Raw genomic sequence first — 20,400 nt, forward strand, 5'->3', positions numbered from 1 at the left:
CTCAGGTAAAAATAAAAGTGTTTGGGTGAAGTGGTGGAAGCTAACTTAGGAAAATAGAAGGCAACTCAGAAAAATGTAAACAACCAACCTAAAAGAACAGAAAAAGAATAAGAAGAAATGATTAGCTTTTTTATCATGCTTTCAAAGAGGATTTTGGCAGGGAGGATGGGAAAGAGGAGTGGGGTGAGATGCAGCAGTTTGTGCCTCTAATTTTTCCATGTTGTAGTAAGTATTAACAGTGGAAAACTGGAAAGTAACATGTTCCTTAGACATAAATGACAAAGCAGAAACAATAAGACAAGGGGCTGGTTTCTGCAATTAAATCCATTATGGAAATTTTTTCTATACTTTTAAAAAGCAGGGCTTCTGATAACCATCATTATTCAAGAATAAGATTATGGTTTGGTTGATCTAAGCTCACCAAAATACATCTAATAGATACTACAGTGGAAATTATCTCTTAAAAATGTTTAATTTTATATTTCAATGACAGATGGATCATCACAACTGGTAAACTTATTTTGATATTTAAGATTAAGAAAACTTAGCACATTAAAAAAGAAGGCTGAAACATCAGTAATAAATTTCATTTATCAAATGTTTCTTGTTACTTAAAAAGAAACTGTACAGCAGGGGGTTCTCAACCAGGGTCCACACGACACTTGGGGAGGATCCAGATAAGATTTTAGGAAATAAAAGCAGTTATACTTCTGCATACCTAAAATACTTTAATACCAGTAAGATTTTTTTAACACCAAATGGCTATGAGGGTCCACGCAAGTAAAATAGAAATCAAAAGGGTCCATTAGTAGAAAAGAATTGAGATGTAATTTTTTTCTGCTTTAATTCTGATAGGGAAAAATGGAGATTTCAACCTTTCTGCTTTTTTGAATGCTATGTTCTTTTATTGAATGAGGATACTGGGATTCAGTTAAGATTTTGACAATTTTACATAGGCAAAGGATAACCAAGAACAAATATTTACTCTATCATGACAAATCTCTCCTAGCATATAAAGAGAAACAGGTATTGAAGCAACTGTCATTCAGGCAAATAATTTCAATAATGACCTCGTTTCAAGAAGCAAATGTTAACACAAACAATGCTCTGTTCAAATGGAATTTGCACAATTTTAATAACATGATCCTATTTATTAACCATTTGTAAATAATGTGAATAACTCTGAAAACATGAATAATATGAACGAGAAAATTAAATTACACAAAAAGTATATTCATAGTGCGACAGATTCCGGTTATGTAGCACTAAACTTTATTAAAGAATACTGAATAAATGAATAGTCATTAGTAGTTTTAAGCAATGAGCTCTTATATTTAGAATGAAGGGTAAATCCTCATCATTTAATGTCCGGGTTCCATGCTGTCATAGGTTGAACGGTTTGAAAGGAGCTGGTAAAGCCAGGAACCACACCCGGTTCCAATTGTTAGCTTTGGCATGGTTTCTACAGCTGGATGCCCTTCCTAATACCAACCACTTTGCAGCAATATGGACTGGGTGCTTTTTACATGCCACCAACACTACTGAAGCTAACATGAAGCCCGCAATTCTACAAACCCCAAAGACTTCGGGGGGTGGGGGGGCGTCTTTATGTTAGGTAAGGGTTAAAATACGAGAAAAAAAGGTTGGGGTAGAGCAGATCCTTGATGTAGAGGAGCTGCATGGATAATCACATTTAGGGGGGGGGGTGAATTGGTGGGACCTTCAAAGGTGCCCATGTGGCACCTCAAGTAAAGACTAAGGGTGGGGGATTTGCAAGAGTGTATGGGAGTAGATAGGGGGAGTGAGGGGGCTAGAGGAATGTTAGCAGTAGGACTGTGATGATACTGTTAATGGAGGTAGAAAAGGAATGAGGTGGTTGAGTGGGCTGCAGGAGTGGTGTGGAGGGAGGGAGGCAGAATGGTCACTGTGTGATGTGGGTATGGACAACAATATTAATGGATGAAGAATAGCCAACAAGTGGATGGTTCTGGATTAACAAGAGAGAAAAGTGGTATCAGGAGAGGTGGGGGTGGACTGCAGAGAAAGAGAGAGAGATGTAGAAGGATGATGTGAGGAGGAGATTGATTGAGGAGTTCACACACATTGTGTGTGTGTGTGTGCGTGTGTGTGTGTGCGTGTGTGTGTGTGTGTTGTGTGTGCGTGTGTGCGTGTGTGCGTGTGTGTGTGTGTGTGTGTGTGCGTGCGCGTGTGTGCGCGTGTGTTATAAAGTCTTTGGAAACATGGCTTTCCAGAAGGTTTGAACTGGAGGTAGAAAATTGTTAAAAATACAACATAAGAAGTAGATTTTCTATTAAAATCAAAACAGCAACAAAATCTTTAAAAGGGGTCAGAAAAGTAAAAAGAAATTAGGCTGCAAATATGAAATGCATTTGTAGCCCCTACTTCCATTCACTGATAAAAACAGAAATAGGAGAATATTGTCTGAATAGAAATAGATTAAATAATTTAAGCTGTTAAATAAGTTTAATAATTAAAATATAAAAGGTGGAAGAGAGGAGGGGGTGTGGTCAGATATGGCACTGTTGCTGATTCTGTTTGCAACTTGTCTCCATAAGATAACATAAAAAGGAAAGTATTTCTATCCATGAAACATTCAGTCTGGCATTTCTATCAGAACACACTCAGCTCATAACACTGCCAAAACATCCTCCAGTTGGCCGAGCATACTGTTGACACATATTCCAAGTTTGTGCATTAAAATTAAGTAAGTACAGTTAATTGTAATCTACTTTGGGAAATTATAGTTTGAGTGAAATTTGCATATTTACGTCAATCTCATATTTAAAAAGTACTTTCAATAAAATTTAACAAATATTTGTAAAAAATTTGTTGACACTTCTAAAAGGATTAACCAATATTATTTCATCAACTCTGCTTTTTAGGCTTCCAAGGTCAATTAAATAAGTACCAGTTGAGCACTGGGGTTGAGGTAATCAGCTTATCCCCTCTCCAAGAATTGCTGGCCTTGTGTCAAAATTTGAAATCAATATTAATTCATCAAATACCTGGATTCTATGACAACAAATTCAATAATATTACAGGTCTGAAAATTGAAACTCTGTTCTAATCATGGACATCTGAAAACAATGGACAAATAATCCAAGAAAAGCCAACAGAATAGCATGGTAGCTGAACAACTGACACACCCAGCCAGAAATGACACATGATAAATAATACAAAAATAGTTCAAAGGTCAAGTAAACATAAACAGGAGAGTAGTGAGTAGGCTAAGTGTGAGATCTTATTAACATGAAACAATAACCTACTTTGTTGAAGAGACGCTAAGCCAGCCATCTGTAACATGGTAGCCATGAATATATTTATTTGAAAACCTGATAACAAGTTTAGTTGTAATCTTCCATACAATAATACATCTATAAAAGTATATTATGCTTAACATTTCAGAAAAATTCAGAGGAAGATTTTTAGAACACTATGGCTAGAAGCAGTGAAACTGAATTAGGGATTACAAAAATATTTGCAACTGGGAAAGAAATTCCCTAAAGATCAAAGAATTCTTTTTCACTGATGTTACCGTAATGACTAAGAATGTAAACAGTATGTTTTCAAAACAATATTTGCTGTTAATATCAAATAATTTTTTTTAAATTGCCAAGTACACAATTCAACAAATAAATATTGTTAAATATAATCTTTATCATATTTTACCTTTTCTAGGTGACAAAAAGAATGACTTGTACTTTCTAACTATCTTGTCCTTTATAGAACCCATCAAGAGCAGAGAGAATAGCTGCCTTCACCTCTAATGCTGGTTGTTGAAATATTGAGGCAAGAAAACTATTCTGCAGGAATGTAAACTACTACCTATCTGGAAACGGTAGCAGACAATAAGGTAAGCCATAAATAAACAGGAGGATGACAGATGTTGAGGAAGAGAGAAAGAAATTTTGAAGAGAAAAATTCTAATTACTCAGAACTTGTTGGCAACATCCAGCAGCTGGCTGGGCTTTGTTTTAATTATCATTTTAACAAAAGCTTCAATTCAGAAAGCAAACATTACAAAATGCTATTAAATTTGCTAGTATAATATTGGTATGCTATTCAAAACCAAACCCTTAATTACTATAATCCTTGGCCTGTAATATCAATCCCCCCCCCCCAAGCTAAATTATATCTTGAAATGGTTATGCCAAAAGAAACCTAATAGACCCCAGTTGTTGCTACAGATAATGTTTATAGCTTTTCAAGAAAAAAGAAGAAAAAAAGGCATTAAATATATTTAATGTTTCAGTTACATATTTTGAAGAAAATCATGAAATAAAAATAAATCCCTTTCCATGAACGTATATTTTCAAAGAAATTTATTTTTTTACCAATTTCCTTTCCTCAAAAATGATAATAGCTTTCAAATAGTTTTCTGGTTGTGGATCCTGTCTAATAAGGAGTCCCCCTTGTTAATATTAAGGATGCTGACAGATAAGGAATCCCAAAGACAATAACTGCTTTACTGCAGCTAAGATCGGAAAGAAACGAACCTGGTTAGGGAGATATTTGATGAAAGTTCCATTAATTGTTATAATAGGAGAGGAAACATGCGTAGTAGTAGTAGTAGTAGTAGTAGTAGTAGTAGTAGTAGTAGTAGAAGAAGAAGAATCAAATTAGTTGGGACTGATAAAATAATTTGAAAAGCAAACTTTTTTTCTCAATCATGGTAATCATTTGGACAAAGAATTTAATTCTTCTACTGACTTACATTAGGCATGATAAGAGATCTCCCACACATCCTGCTAATTATAGGATGTGTGTGCCAGAGTTCCAACATTGTTATATTTTCCAAAACAAATAATTGGGGAGGGGGGGCACTCTTCTGTTCTTAAAGCGTAAGCAGCACTAAGTAGATTGGTGTGGGTTCCCAGCTGGAGTTTCACTGCTTGAAACCTGGGGCTATGCCAATGTTAGGCAATTAACTCAACCCCTATACTTGACAGCAACTTCAACAGCTTCAGAATGTTACAAGGTCTCAGCAGAATCGGAACTCAGAGCATAAAGGGCCGGAATTTATACTACAAGACATTTTCATTCAACACCAGAATGAAAATTTTAATACATATAATCAGTCGTTTATCTTTCCCTCGTTTCAGCCATTAGACTGCGGCCATGCTGCAGCACCACCTTGAAGAATTTTGCTCAAACAAATTGAGCTCAGTACTTTTATTTTCCTAAGCCTGGTACCTATTCTATAGATCTGTTTTGCCAAACCACTAAGTTACAGGGACATAAACACACCAACACTGGTTGTCAAGCAGTGGTGGAAGACAAAGACACACACACGTGTGTATGACATGTTTCTTTCAGTTTCCATCTACCAAATCCACTCAACGCTTTGACTGTCCCAAGGCCGTAGTTGAAGACACTTGCCCAAGGTGCCACACAGCAGGACTGAACCCCAAACCATATGGTTGGCAGGCAAACTTCTTACCACACAGCCGCTCCTGAGCAAAAAATTCAGTTATAACTGATGGTAGAATAAATGAGTTGATAGTAAATGTGTGTTCAATTCAGAGAAGCTAAAATAAAATAAAATTAGGTCAGAGATAAGTTAAATGTTATGGTGAGTTGCACTTATTAATTAAACAGTCTTAATATTTGCTCAAAATCAAATTTTGCAGAGGTCGACTTTGTCTTTCGGGGTCGATAAATTAAGTACCAGTTGCATACTGGGGTCGATCTAATCGACTTGCCCTCTCCCCAAAAATGTCGGGCCTTGTGCCTAGAAAAGAAAAAAATATTTACTCAAAATAAAGCAGCAGACTTGCAGAATCATTGACAAGCTGGGCAAAATGCTGAGCTGCATTTCATCAGCCTTTACATTTGGAGTTCAAATTCTGCCGAGATAGACTTTGCCTTTCATCCTTTCAGGGTCAATGAAATATGTACCAGTTGAACAATGGAGTCAATGTAATCAACTTACCCTCTCCCTCAAAATTGCTAGCCTAGTATTTACTCAAAATATTTTCTGAAAACATGTAACAAAAACAAACCAACTACTATTCAATGTTACTACCTAAAATTCGCCTACCACATTCCATCTTAAAATGGGATTGATTTAGCATTGAAGAAACTATTTGCTATTGACACAAAGGTGATCCGAGTCAACAAAGCTTAACATTAATCTCATATCAGAAAATTCCACTTCACAAAGCTCAAACCAGTCAAGTGGAAAAGTTTATTAAAGAAAGAATGTGATGAGCAAAGACAGGTAGGTATTGTGCATTTGAAAATCCAATATGACTGAGCTATTTGAAGCCTCTGAAACTATATACTAGAGCAGTGGTCCTCAACCGCCTTTTTTGCTTACGGCCCCTTTCAATTCTTATTTTACTCAAGTGAACCCTCATAACCATTCCATGCTTAAAAAATCCTATCATACTATTAGGAAATGTATTAAAGAAAAAACATTAAAATATTTTGTGTATTGTAGAAATATAACCAATTTATTGCAACAACAAAGACTTCTATGGGCCCTGGACGAGAACCACAGTACTAGAGAAATCAATGCAGTAGTTAGAAGATGTTATTGTGTTGTAGAAAAGGTATTAAGAGGCTGGTATGACTACTTTGAATAAACAACTAAATGAAGAACTGATAAAAATATCAACTTGAGAAAGAAGGATGTTCTAAAATTCCATCCATACCATTCCAGCAAAGAAAAGTTGGATAATAGACAAGTGTTGATGACCAATTGTTGGGAAATGGACATAAAAATAGAGGTGATAGCAGAGGCAGTGGTGATTCTAAACCAGAAATATTTCTCTTAACTCATTTCAATTAAAAATGTTTACAAAAAATGGAACTATTTCCATCTTGCTAGCAAACAAACGTATTCAAATAAAAGTACAGAAAACAAACTAGAAAGGGCACTTTGGACCCAGAAAAAAAAGTGTTTGCCAATGTGATTAAGACATACAATCCTGCCACTTATAATCTCGTCAAACAAGCTGAAAAAAAAGTAAATTTGCAGCTTGATACAAACTTAGGCTATTTAAAATTGTTAAGTTCCAGAATATCATAAAACCACATTATATTGATGTACATTATTACACTTTTATAAATTCCAATGATGTAGCGATTTAATATGAAAATAATCATATTTTAATACATATATCAAAAATATAAGAATATCTTCATTATATTTATGAGCTTGAAATGAAAAATATTTAAATAGGACTTGCTCCAAGAATTTGAATATTTGGTTTTAAAAAACCCTACAAGCATTCCAAATCTTTCAAGAGAAGAACACCAAGATATTGTATGGTTAGAGATGGAGACAAAAAGAGTAGATTAAAATCCTTAATGCTTGATGAGATGTCTGCATAATAATGAGTTCAAACTGGAAGTCATAACTCCAGATCAAAAAGACAAGAATTTAATCTAACATGACAGTAATTTAATTACTAAGCCATGTATGTTAATGGAACTTTAAAAGATAGGCAGGCAATTAATTATCAATTTCTTCATATTACATTGCATTAGGGGGTGCTGAAAAGTTCCTGGTTTTAAGGCCCAACCTTCCAATTGCTTTTGCAGGTCTTAGAGAAACTGAAGGACCGTTGCAATAAATGTGTGAATCTGAGATGGGAATATGTTGAATAAAATCACAATTAACTGATCCTCATCCTGTATTTTTTTTCACCCCAAACCAGGAACTTTTCAGCCCTACCCCCTTGTCTATTAAAAGTCATTTTTAAAACACATATTACCAATTGTAACTTACAGTTTAAACTAGGGATAAAGCTTAACATCCACAAAAACAAAAACTCATAATTCAAAGCAACTGAAAGAAGCAAATTAATGCCAGAATTTTATAAACGACTAGCAGTATCGCCCGGCGTTGCTCGGGTTTGTAAGGGAAATAACTAGATGAGCATTTTTAGAGAGTTACTTCCCTTATAGATGCCAATTCGGGCTTTCTTAGCCATTTCTGTTTTGGTGTCTTCAAGCCATGAAGTCGTTCTAAAAGAACGCTGGTCTCCTTGACAACGCTTTACGACGTTGATTTCCTTACACTCCCTTCCCCACAGCTTCACGAGGGAGGGAAGAAGGGGGAGAAGCAAACAGGTGCAGGTGTGACCATGAACTCCAACTCCGCCGCCATCGACACACGAAAAATTATGCATTAAAATGGAATAAAAAATGATGTTAAATTATTTTTAAAATCGTAGACGCACGCTAATACTCAGACGGGCTCGATATGAATCACGACTATAAGATACCCAAATTTGGTTAAACTGCACCGCAAAATGTGGGAGTAGTTAGGAATCTAAATCGAAGGGGACAGACACTCACACAACTACAGTTTTATATATATAGATTTCCACTGGAATAATAGAGTAAAGCTATTGCTGGTAATCAGGTTTTACAGAAGAAAAAAAAAAAAACAAGAGATTTAGATGAAATAAAGGCACTGAAACATTGTAAAATCAGGAAGAAAAACAAAAACAATAAGTTATAGATTTCTTTGAACATGGATGTAACTATGGCAAATACACATAAGAACTAGAATACCAAAAAACATTTCTACAAAAATGTGTTAATTACTTCCAACAAGTATTTGCTTTTTTTTGCAAATAAACCATCTAATTTTCACCAATTAAATATTTATTTTATATGCATATTTCACTTAAAGTAGAAATAGATATATTTTCTGAAGCAAAAGGCCAACAACACAGTACACACATTGTGACTGTGACATTAAATAAGATACATTCACCGTAACAAGATACACTTTCCCAGCCCAGTTATATCAACTTTAGAATGTTTGTATTTAACCATAATATTTACCTATATTATATACACACACACACACACACACACACACACACACACACATATATCATCATCATTTAATGCCCTATATATATATATATAATATATATTCATTCCTCTTTATATACATATGTATATGTATTTGTCATCTATCACTCTACAAACAACCCATTATAAAACTAAGCTAGGAACAATAAAGACTTCCAGTACAACTATTTTCTAATACAACATACTTATATGGTTAAATGAAACAATTTATCATATCTGATATAAAACTGGTTAATAATCTCTATTCTGATGACAATATTTGCTCAACAGAGAAGGTTTGCAGAAATAAGACAATTAGAAGTTGTACAATTAAAAACGTTAATACTATCTTGGAAAGAAGGTCATTTTTTTTTTTATTAATTTCAGTCGCAATATATCAAAAGTAATCTTCTGTCCAGCCTTGTTCTCTACAGAATCTGAAATGTTTTGAGCTGTTTTAACCATGGTTAGGGAAACCACAGAATTCCAGATAAAGTATGTGCTGTGCAAAGAAAAGGAGAGTGAAAAGAGAATTATGAAGAGACAGTTTAGGTGACACTACTTGTGAGCCAAAAGAGGTTGGGAGACAACCATAGTGCTATGGATGTACATTAACAGGCACCTGCAAATAAGTTTTCAACCTTTATTTCTACATTATTGGGACTCACTCAGTTTTATGCTGTATTTAACTTACTGATGACCATCATCATTTAATGACCATTTTCCGTGCTGGTATGGTTTCACAGGAACTGGCAAGACAGAGTTGCATCAGGCTCCAACATTTTACAGAGTGTACTGGATATGCCTTTTATGTGGTGCCAGCACAGGTGCTTTTTACATAGCACCACCATTCATTCATAAACTAAAGCACAAGAATTACAATCATCATTGTTATCCTTCAAAAGTACTTCTTATCTAATACAATTAAACATATGTAATTTCCAAAACAAAATTCTTCTCATTGGTTCTTAGCTAACTCCTATCTTTGCAACTGTTTCATAAGATGCCCTTCAGTTCCATCAAACTAAACCGGTCCTTCTCACCATATTATTTTAAAGAAATATCAACAATCAAATGATTTTTGATAGCATGTTGTCAACTTAATGTGACAATCCCATGAAAGGGAAGAATGCTACTGTTATTTAGCCCTAGGAAACAACATTTCCTGTTGGACTTGACATTTCCTGTGTCCTTGCGTTTTCAAAGTGGAGATAAGCACACCAAGCAAAGCCAGCACCCAGAGACTAGTTTCAGAGTCATTGCCCATCATCAGTCTGGAGTAGCATGGCTTGCTACCTGTCGATGCCTATCTGCCTTTGAAAACATATATTCCAAGTGAAATACATTCACTGATTTTGAAAATAGAAACAGGGCTAAATAACAGTAGCATTCTTCCCTTTCATGGGACTGTCACATTAAGTTGACAACATACCATCACTCTATCGTGCTGCTACTGCATAAATCTCTCTGAGAGATTTAGAAATGTATTATTTCAAATGATTTTTGTCACAAAACTATTAACCATATCATTCTGAGTGAATTACAACAGAAATTACTGTTTCTATAGTTTATGTTAAAAATATAAATATAAAATACAATAACTATAAAATATAAATACAAAAATTTAGTCTTAACAAGGTGAATGTATAAGTAGCAAGAAAGTGAAAAATAGATAATGTAAGGATTTGAGTAGAGTTAGGAAAGTTAGCAAACACCTAAAACTTATAGTAATGGTAACAGGAGCAAAGAGAAGGGGTTGTTTAATGGTGAGCCAAACAGTTTAGGTAGTCACAGAAAAAAGAAAAAAACAAACTTATTTCTTCCTGATGTGCAATGCTGGTGACTGTGATACTTCACGACCACAATCCTCATTTAACATCCGCTTTCCATGCGGGCATGGATTAGACAGTTCGACTGGAAACTGGTAAGCTGGAGAGGCTGCACCACGTTCCAATCTGATTTGGCATGGTTTCTATGGCTGGATATCCTTCCTAATGCCAACCACTCTGGGAGTGTAATGGATACTTTTTACATGCCACTGGCACAGGTGCCATTGACCTGACACTGGCATCAGCCACAACTACCGTCCCACTTGGCTTGACAAGCATGGTATACCACCAAAGGTCTTGTCACTGCCTCCATGAGGCCCAAAGCTCAAATGGTGCTTTTTACGAGCCACCGACATGAGTACCAGTCAGATGGCACTGGCATCAGCCACGATTATGATTTCACTCAAGTATGCAAAATCCAGATATCAAAGCAATCTTGTAAAAATTAGCTATAGTGTTGTTAAAGGCATGTGCTTATACCACATTAGTAATGAAATACACCAAGTCAGAAAGAATCTTTAGGCTAGAGACAACTGGTTATTAGTGGAATAAATCTAGTTTTTATGTATGTCGGTGACATGTAAAAGCACCATCCGTTCGTGTCCGTTGCCAGCCTCGCCTGGCCCCCGTGCCGGTGACACGTAAAAGCACCATCCGTTCGTGGCCGTTTGCCAGCCCTGTCTGGCCCCCGTCTCGGTGGCATGTAAAAGCACCATCCGTTCGTGCCCGTGCCGGTGACACGTAAAAGCACCATCCGTTTCGTGGCCGTTTGCCAGCTCTGTCTGGCCCCCGTGTTGGTGGCACGTAAAAGCACCATCCGTTCGTGTCCGTTGCCAGCCTCGCCTGGCCCCGTGCCGGTGACACGTAAAAGCACCATCCGTTCGTGGCCGTTTGCCAGCTCTGTCTGGCACCTGTGCAGGTGGCACGTAAAAAGCACCCACTACACTCACGGAGTGGTTGGCGTTAGGAAGGGCATCCAGCCGTAGAAACACTGCCAGATCTGACTGGGCCTGATGAAGCCTTCCAGCTTCACAGACCCCAGTTGAACCGTCCAACCCATGCTAGCATGGAGAACGGACGCTAAATGATGATGATGATGATGATGATGATGTATATATGTATATATATATATATATATAATATATATATATATATATTATATATATATATATATATACACACACACACACGTATGTATGTATCTCTCTCTCTCTCTCTCCACACACATAGGGTTACATGGTTAAGAAGTTTGCTTTACAACAGCATGGTTCCAAGTTCAATCCCACTGCAAGGCACTTTGGTCAAATATCTTCCATTATAGCCTTGGGTTAATATCTTGACAGTGGGATTCATAGACAGAAACTGTGCAGAAGCCTGTTAGGTTGGGATATGCGTTGTGTATTTTGTGAAAATGTATCCCCACAACCTTAAAACTCAACAAACAGATATTGATAAAATAAAAACTAGACTGAAGTAAATGCCAGGGATGACATGACAGACAAAACAAAAAACCCTCTCAAGGCAGGGTTCCAGTATGGCCACAATCTAATAATTGAAACCAAGAAAACAATAATGTTTTGTAAATAGGAAAGTGGATATTATTGCATTCAAGTGCTTTTATGATAAATAAAATATAATTCAGGCTGGTCCATGTTGGAAAGGAATAAACTGAAACAATGTGGTACAACAGTGCCTCTTAGAATTTCATACTGAAAAGGAGCCACCACCACTTTCTTTGTTGTCAATAAACTGAATAGAACAGTGTGTATTGATTTCAAATTTAAAGAATAAGTGTCCAATATGAGAATGGTCTATTTGTAGCTGGTGATGAGAGAGAAGCTTGACAGCATACAGACTAATATTCAAGATCACTGTAAAAACTTCCATTGGTCATAAAAGGAGGACTTCTCCCCACTCTAATGCAAAAATCAGTGAGACAGACAGACAGGCAGACAAACAGAGAATGAATGAAATAGGAAAAGCTGAAAAGAGAAGTAATTGAGTAAAATGAGTAACTAAAGAAAAATTCAAGATTCCAGCTACAGACTGAGAGTGGTGATGGAACACTATTAGGACCATAAAATTCAAAATTCAAGTTTGCTAGTCAACGAAATTTTTTTAAAAAAAAGGTAAAACTAATGACAAAGTTTATATCATCAAGTAAAATGGGAAGTGTATTTAATATGATAATTGCATAACTGACATGGCACCCACACTGTTTTGACATCTGCTTTCTTCACGCTGGCAATGGCTGAGGCAGCACGCCCATCTTGTCACCAAACCATACTTGTTTCCACGTATTCCCATGGTCTTTCACATGTACATGTATATTATGTCCATGTGTGTTGTAGGCAAATGTGCTTATCTATACATGTATTTATGTTTTCCTTCTACTACATCCATAGGCACAGACATGACTGGATGGTAAGAAGCTTGCTTCCCTTACCACCATGGTTCCAGGTTCCGTCTCACTGTGTGGCACCTTGGGCAAGTGTCTCCTACTATAGTCTTGGGCTGACCAAAGCCTTGTGAGTGGATTTGGTAGACGGAAACTAAAAGAAGTCCATTGTATATGCCCCCCGCCCATCGCTTGCCAACCGATGCTGGTGTGTTTATGTCCCTGTAACTCAGCAGTTCAGCAAAAGAGGCTGATAGAATAAATACCAGGCCTACAAAGAATAAGTGCTGGGGTTGATTTGTTCAACTAAAAAGGCAGTGCTTCAGCATGGCCACAGTCACATGACTGAAACAAGTAAAATAATAAAAGATAAGAAAGATCTATTGAAGTTTTTAGACCACAATCCTGCTACCAATAGACAAGCACAGGTAAAAATAATGCCAAGAACTGATACCTGCCTCATTATTTCTTCTTAATAATTATTTACAGTAACTTGTTGGTGAGTGAGGGAACAACCAGTCAATTGATTGGTATTATATATCTGGTTGTGTAAGGGGAGTGACTGTACAAACTACACTTCAGATGCTGAGAACAGATAAAAATCTAAGCAACCATCACCAGAACCTCCAATTCTTCTTCTCAGGTTGGAAAATTAAGAGATGCACCATTAACATCAGCAGGATAATGAAAAGTAAATCAGCAGTGACTATGGTAATTAATAACAAGGCAAGTAAATGTGTACTAATATTGAAGAGAAGAAGAAAGGCAGAGGGGAGCCTCAGCAAGACTTGCTATGGATAAGAAGATATAAATCCTCCTGGGTAGGTAATAGCAATAGGGTAAGTGGAGTTGGCTTATTATTAGCAGACACAAAGATAAAGTAATTAAGGTAGTGAGAATGTGTAACAGAAATAATAAGACATAGAGTAGTGATAGGCAAAACAACACTAACAGTTATCTCCTGCAGCAGAGATAGGGGCTGGTAATGAACAGAAGGGGGGACCAACTGATTTTATGAGATGGTCCTTTTTTTCATAAATGATGGCAACCTCATTATCACAGCTGGTGATTTTAATGGATATTTTGAGCAACACTTTGATGGTTTCTTTGGTGCACATGGAAGCTATGACTATTCACTGAGGAATGAGGAAAGCTCAGGGCCCCTGCTGATGCAAATGACCTGACTTTGTGCACCGTGAATGTCATGAAACTCGCCAGTCACCTGATTGTCTACAAATCAGGTAAGCACACAAGCCAGGTGGACTTCATTCTCATCAGGAAGAGGATGGCAAAGCGATTGCAAATGCAAAGTGTTTCCTTGGTAAAGAATGTACCATCCGCCATAGATTAGTGCCTTCTGAATAACATCTAGACCAACTCATACACAAGAGAGTATTTAGAGAAGGAAGATAAAGAAGTTGAAAGGGTCCTTGGCTGGTCATAGATTTAGAGAAATTCTAATCGATGCTTATGACAGAGGGATGGGTTTTGTGGGGGGTGGGGGGTAAAACAAAGAAAAACTGGCAGTTTCTCTGAGACAACTTGTCAAAAGCTAGAAACGAGATCTGTGGCTGATGCAAGATTCCAGCTATAGACTGAGTGAGGTGATTAGGACCATAAAAGCAAAACAACAGGCTTGGAAAGGTTAGTATAACAAAGCAAAAACAAAAAAAAAAGAGGCAGAAGAGAGCAAAATAAAGTAGCGGAGAGAGAAGGTATGGAAGCTGCAGAAAGCAAGAGGTTGGCACATGTTGAGAGGCACGAGGGTCACAAGCAGGAGAAAATCAAGACGTTGAGAAGTGTAATATATCAGTGCACTTACTGATGCTGAAAAGAAAGAGGCACAGAACTGTGACTCATGAGAGACCATTTGAATGAACAGAAAGCATGGGAGAGAGAGAGGATCTACAGGTTGTGGGCCCGACAGAGGGACCAGCCATTCAAGATGAGAGCAGCAGCAGCACTGGAGTTCAGAATGCCAAGGGAGAGGTAGGCAGGAGAGCAAGCTGAAGCATCAGTTTGCTGAGATGCTGAAAATATGTGGTAAAGTAGGTCAAGCATATAATCAATCGGGTCACACAAGGTGTCAAACCTATTGGCTGGTGTACTAATATTATTGTCAACAGCTACAAGGGCAAATAAGATTGGGGAGGGGGGAGGGGCTTCAGAAGCATCAAGTTAATGAACCACATAATGAAAATTATTAAGTTATAGCATAATTACAATTGATTGGGAACAGAATTAGTCTAGACAAGAGGCAGTTAGGGGCTGCACCTGCAATAGGAAGATGCCCTGGTGAGACAATTGCAGAAGTACTTTGCCTGGAGTAAAGTACTGTATTTACCATTTGTTAACCTGGAGAAGGCTTTTGATAGGGGATCAATCTAGGATGGGTGGCTTAGGAGGCTTGTTCAAACCATGTATAAAGATGAAGCGTCCAAGTATGAGATATCTGTGTGAGAGGATGGTATCTGATTAAGGACTGACTCAGAATGTGATGACCCATCCAACCCATGCCAGCATGGCAAGCAGGTGTATGAAGGTGATGATGATTACTCATACAAAATGCCTGACACAGACAAGCATGCAAAAAAAAATGGAAAATGATGATTGTGTGTGTGTGTGTTGGTAATGAATAGAGGTCACGGTACAAACACAAAATGAAAAGAAAACTAAAAAAAAAAATTCAATTTGTATAAATTCTCTGAACCAAAATAAAAGATAAAAAGAAATAAGTGGAATATTAACAATCACATGATAAAGAATATTTGTTTTGAAACATTTCAACTATTTGAGGGGCAAATATTCTACATTCAAAACCTCCATGTTGCAGTTCTTGCACATGTGTTACACTGTTCTTTACTCAAAGAGAGTTTCCCCTTTTGTTTCCAGTAAAAATAATAATCCTCTCAACTTTTTCTACCCTTTCCTTTTTCTTGTTACTAAGCAACAATCACCACCTACGAAACAGCTGTCGACTACTTCCAAGGAGCTGTCCAGATGTTTCAAAGAATTCAGCTCGTTAATGTTCTTGCTGCCTAAAACCCCAGAGCAATTCATTACTAACAAAGTCCTTCTCTGTCAGCTTGCATGTGGTCCCACTGCTTCTCTTGTGCACCCATAGTATGGAATTCCAACCTGTCCCTTTTCTGCAAATGGCACATGGCCACCCTGATGTCAGAATCAGGCCTTCTTTTCTACAAAACAAAACCTTTGTCCTTGATTGGTTTACTTTGCAGCCTACTAACTTTCGCTTCCGTGTTTGGAACTTCTTTAATTCCTCAAAAGATTCAGTCATGAGAACTAGGTCACCAGCATATCAAAGTTCATATTGTAACCAATCTTAAACTCTTCATTTATGGGCGAGCGAACAGGAGGGATCTGATAACTGAACCCTGATGGATACAGAGTCTCACACACACACACACACACACAAAATATGATGGGTTTTAGAAAGTCTCTGCAATGTGAGTCGGAAAAAAATGTGTAAACAAAAACTTTATAACTTTCCCGGTTTTGTCTTCTTTTGATTGTCATTCCTTTATTTCCAACTCTCATTGTAGAGGCTTTCTAAAGCACTAAACTATTTCACAATGCTTCGTATAAACTATACTATTTCAATGAGTGTGTGTATGTGTATGTGCACACACACACACATAATTACAACAGCCGACATAAGCCTTCTACAGATAACACTTTCTTATTCTCATATGGTATTTTTATAATTCTTAAATAAATAGTCGTGCCCTTGTTTAAAGAATACCTAAAAAGAGGCATTATGTATTTTCTTTATTCCAACACATTTCTTTCTTTTATAATTATCGTTTCATAGCTGAACACAGTCTCTTGGTAACAATGACTAGCACACTTTCATAGAAGTGGTATCTATTTTAAATCTATCAAAGATTAAATCTGAGAAAATTATAACCCACAGCTGTCAAGATTAGTTTCTTAAGCACGACAAATGGCTTATTGAATAAATGATACTTACGTCCTATAAACAATAATCTAAAAGTTCATAGAGGCCAACAAAATAAAAGAGGAAATAGAAAATGAAAAGAATCGTATTCTAAAGAAAACATATAACAAGAGGCATGCAAAATTTATAGTTTCCGATTGAGTGTGTACACACACACACACACACACACACACACAGAGAAATTGAAGAGATATTTTCCTAAATCTGACACATCTATAATTTTTGCCAAAAATACTTCCTTTGAATAAATTTCCTCTGATTAACAAAAATATTATCTTTTATCTTTTAGGTGTTTCAGTCATTGGACTGCAGCCCATGCTGGTGCACAGACTTCAAGAAGTTTTAGTCGAATGAATCAACCCCAGTAGTTTTTTTTTCTTCTTTTTTTTGTTAAAGCCTGGCATTTATTCTGTCGATTTCTTTTGCCAAACTGCTAAGTTACAGGGATGTAAACATATCAAGCAGTGGTGGGGGACAAACACACACAAGCTTTTATTCAGTTTCTGTCTACTAAATCCACAAGGTTTCAGTGGGCCTAGGGCTATAGTTGAAGACACTTGCCCAAGGTGCCACACAGAGGGATTGAACACAGAACCTTGCAGTTTGGGAGCAAGTCTCTTACCATAACAGTGATGTCTGTGCCTATTGTAAATATTTACTGAAACAATTTTTTTCCATTTTATCAATTTAAGAAATTAATAAATGACTGAATGAAAGAGTTTCTATGTAGTTACTTGACCAGCTATAAAAAGCAGCTGAATCTCTCTTAAATTAAACCCTACCATCTGGGAAAAGGAGTGATACAACAGATCCTGTAATCCTGGACATGTGATGTTTGACAAAAAGATATTGTGATCACAGCTAGAATACCTTTGATCATGAGTGTGCTGGGTTAGTCAACCTGGTGTTAAATAACAATACCACATTAGTAACTATTTATAGTTACTATATCATGAAACATTAGCAGGGTGGAAGAAAAAAATAAAAATCAGGGAAACATTTTTTTAATATGAACTATCATTAACCTTTTGACCATGTTAGACCAAAATATTCTACCATCTTATGTTCAAACCAGCCAGATCCAGCATTTTGAACCTACCCTACAATGTCATTATAATAATAAATAATCATACTATCGAAACCTCAAAGCTAACGGATAATGCTTAATTGAAAACAACGTAAATAAATAAACAATTCATTTGATAAAATAATCTGAATGCTAAAGAGATAAAGAAGTATTATAACAACAGATCTCTCATGTGATTGAAACTTTTCAAACTATTACTATCGATTCTATTGATGAAGCAACATCTACACAGAATTTTGATAGGTTTGATCTCCAAGACATGAATAAAAGCTTCTACTTTTACTTGGGAAATAAATAGTCTTTGTCTGAATCCCTTCCAGTACAAGGTACACACCCAGGAACACACCTAACGATGATCAAAGATCAAACTAAATGAAATTAATGTGAGTATAAATTATCATTATTTAACATCCATTTTCCATGCTGGCATGGGTTGGATGGTTTGACAGGAGCTGGTAAACTGAAGAGATGCACCACGTTCCAGTCTGGATCCTACAGCTGGATGCTTTTCCTAACGCTGACCACTTTACAGTGTGTCCTGGGTGCTTTTTATGTGGCACCAGCACAGGTGCTTTTTACGTGACACCAGCATAGAAGCTTTTTACCTGGCAGCGGTAGGGTCACCAAAGAGCCTGCAAAACAAACGCCTTTCAGCTGAAAGAGGGAGTGAAACTGAGAGTAGTTGCTGTGAGCCAGATGAGAGGTTAGAGTATAACAAAGGGACAGAGATAATTGTCTTACCGTAGAGGGTATACTTGGCTACCCCAAGAGAAAAAAACATCCTTCATCTCTCAGAAAACTAAAATCTTAACAATAACTTATCTCAGACATTCAAATGTAGAAATAAAGCAAAGACACAGACAACTGGCTTCCTTTTGAATTTTTACGCAAAATTCTCTTCAACAGACAGAGAAAATATGTTTACATATTAATAATATCAGACATATTCACTGACTGGAAAGAGTTAAGCAACAACAGTAGTAGTAGTGTGATAGTGGTGGTGGTAATAGTAGTAAAGAAATATTTGTAATAAAAGAAAACTTGAAACAGCTACACGACTAAGCCTTAAGCTAAACATTACTTTATTCAAAGACCAAATTTAAAATTTCACAGCCTTCTAAAATAATTAAGTTAGTGTTTTATTAATTAAAAATCTAACTTGTCAAAACATTATCTAACAAGTAGGAACTGGTCAAAATTATAAAAGGAAGATGAAGAGCTTGAAAAACAAGTCTGCGTTAGAAATGATGTTTACTTACAAAACACAGGTGGATATTCCTCAGTTTCCACTTCATCTTGAATTTGTGCAATATTTTTATAAAGATCCTCAAAATCATCAAAAGGGGATTTATAGTTCATAAGGGGAGAAGACCATAATTCTCCAGATTCCATGATACATAGTGTGATACATCCCACGTTATTTATCTCTACCTTACATACATCATTCCTGTGGCCCCAGTCAATTTTGGTTACATTTTCTCTCTTCTTCTTTTAATAAATATATAATCTGAATAGCATCAATTTAATAAGAGGTAGAAATCTCAGAAAAAGCTTAATTTCTAAAGAGAAAATCTATTTCCATGGTGACAGATTTTAAATTGATCATACATCACAGTATTATAGCTGTATAAAAATTCTGATGGTATTTAGAATAGCGTAAAAAACGAAAACCTATCAGTGTTTGTAAATACATCTTGACTGTAGTAATGGGACAGAGCTGATATACAAGCACGGCAAGTAGCACAACCTATTTACTGGTTGAGGAGACACAGCTTTGACAAGTCGGTTAAATAAATGGGAGAACAACTGTCATCATGTGTATGTCTACTAGTTATGGATGACAGACTGGCTTCACAGAAAAGGAAGAAGAAACAGCTAAAGAAATAAAATAGTCGTTTAAAAGGTAAATTAAATATACTAAGGCATCAATATTCATAGATTTCAAAATCCGTGTGGCTTTTTTCTTCTTCCTGTTTCCTCCTTTTAAAACATTTAAATATTTATATAAATTTACTTTTTAAAAAGTAAACATTTGCATTTGTCTAAAAACTTTTCTTTTTTTAAATCAACCTAGAAAATAGCTGCACTCTCTAAACTAAAATTATAGCAAAGTCATTGCATTAACTAGATAGGATCGGATAGAGAGGAAAAAATATACTGTTTACATTTGTCTTCACTTCTAATTTATAATAAAACTAGTGAGACCGACAGAGCTTGTTCTGACTTCACAGTGACAGGCAGGTCATCTAAATATAAATATTTATTTTGCATC

At 36.3% G+C, this 20,400-nt stretch overlaps 1 protein-coding gene across 19 annotated transcripts in view; it reads right to left on the reverse strand.

The window, feature by feature from the left end:
- The window catches only part of LOC115220933 (CLIP-associating protein 1-B), a 202,631-nt gene that overhangs the window by 84,743 nt on the left and 97,488 nt on the right, over positions 1-20,400 (reverse strand). The window contains exon 1 of one of the 19 annotated variants that reach the window (XM_036510252.1): positions 19,388-19,994. The exons of 17 other annotated variants lie outside the window; for them this stretch is intronic. In XM_036510252.1, coding sequence (XP_036366145.1) covers positions 19,388-19,520 — 133 coding nt within the window. In that variant the 5' untranslated portion in view covers positions 19,521-19,994. Of the gene's footprint in view, positions 1-3,690; positions 3,788-19,387; positions 19,995-20,400 lie in introns of those variants that run through there. One more of the 19 variants, XM_036510254.1, reaches the window with a different exon arrangement.

This window comes from Octopus sinensis, linkage group LG17 (assembly GCF_006345805.1).
Source record: "Octopus sinensis linkage group LG17, ASM634580v1, whole genome shotgun sequence".
Lineage (NCBI taxonomy): Eukaryota > Metazoa > Mollusca > Cephalopoda > Octopoda > Octopodidae > Octopus > Octopus sinensis.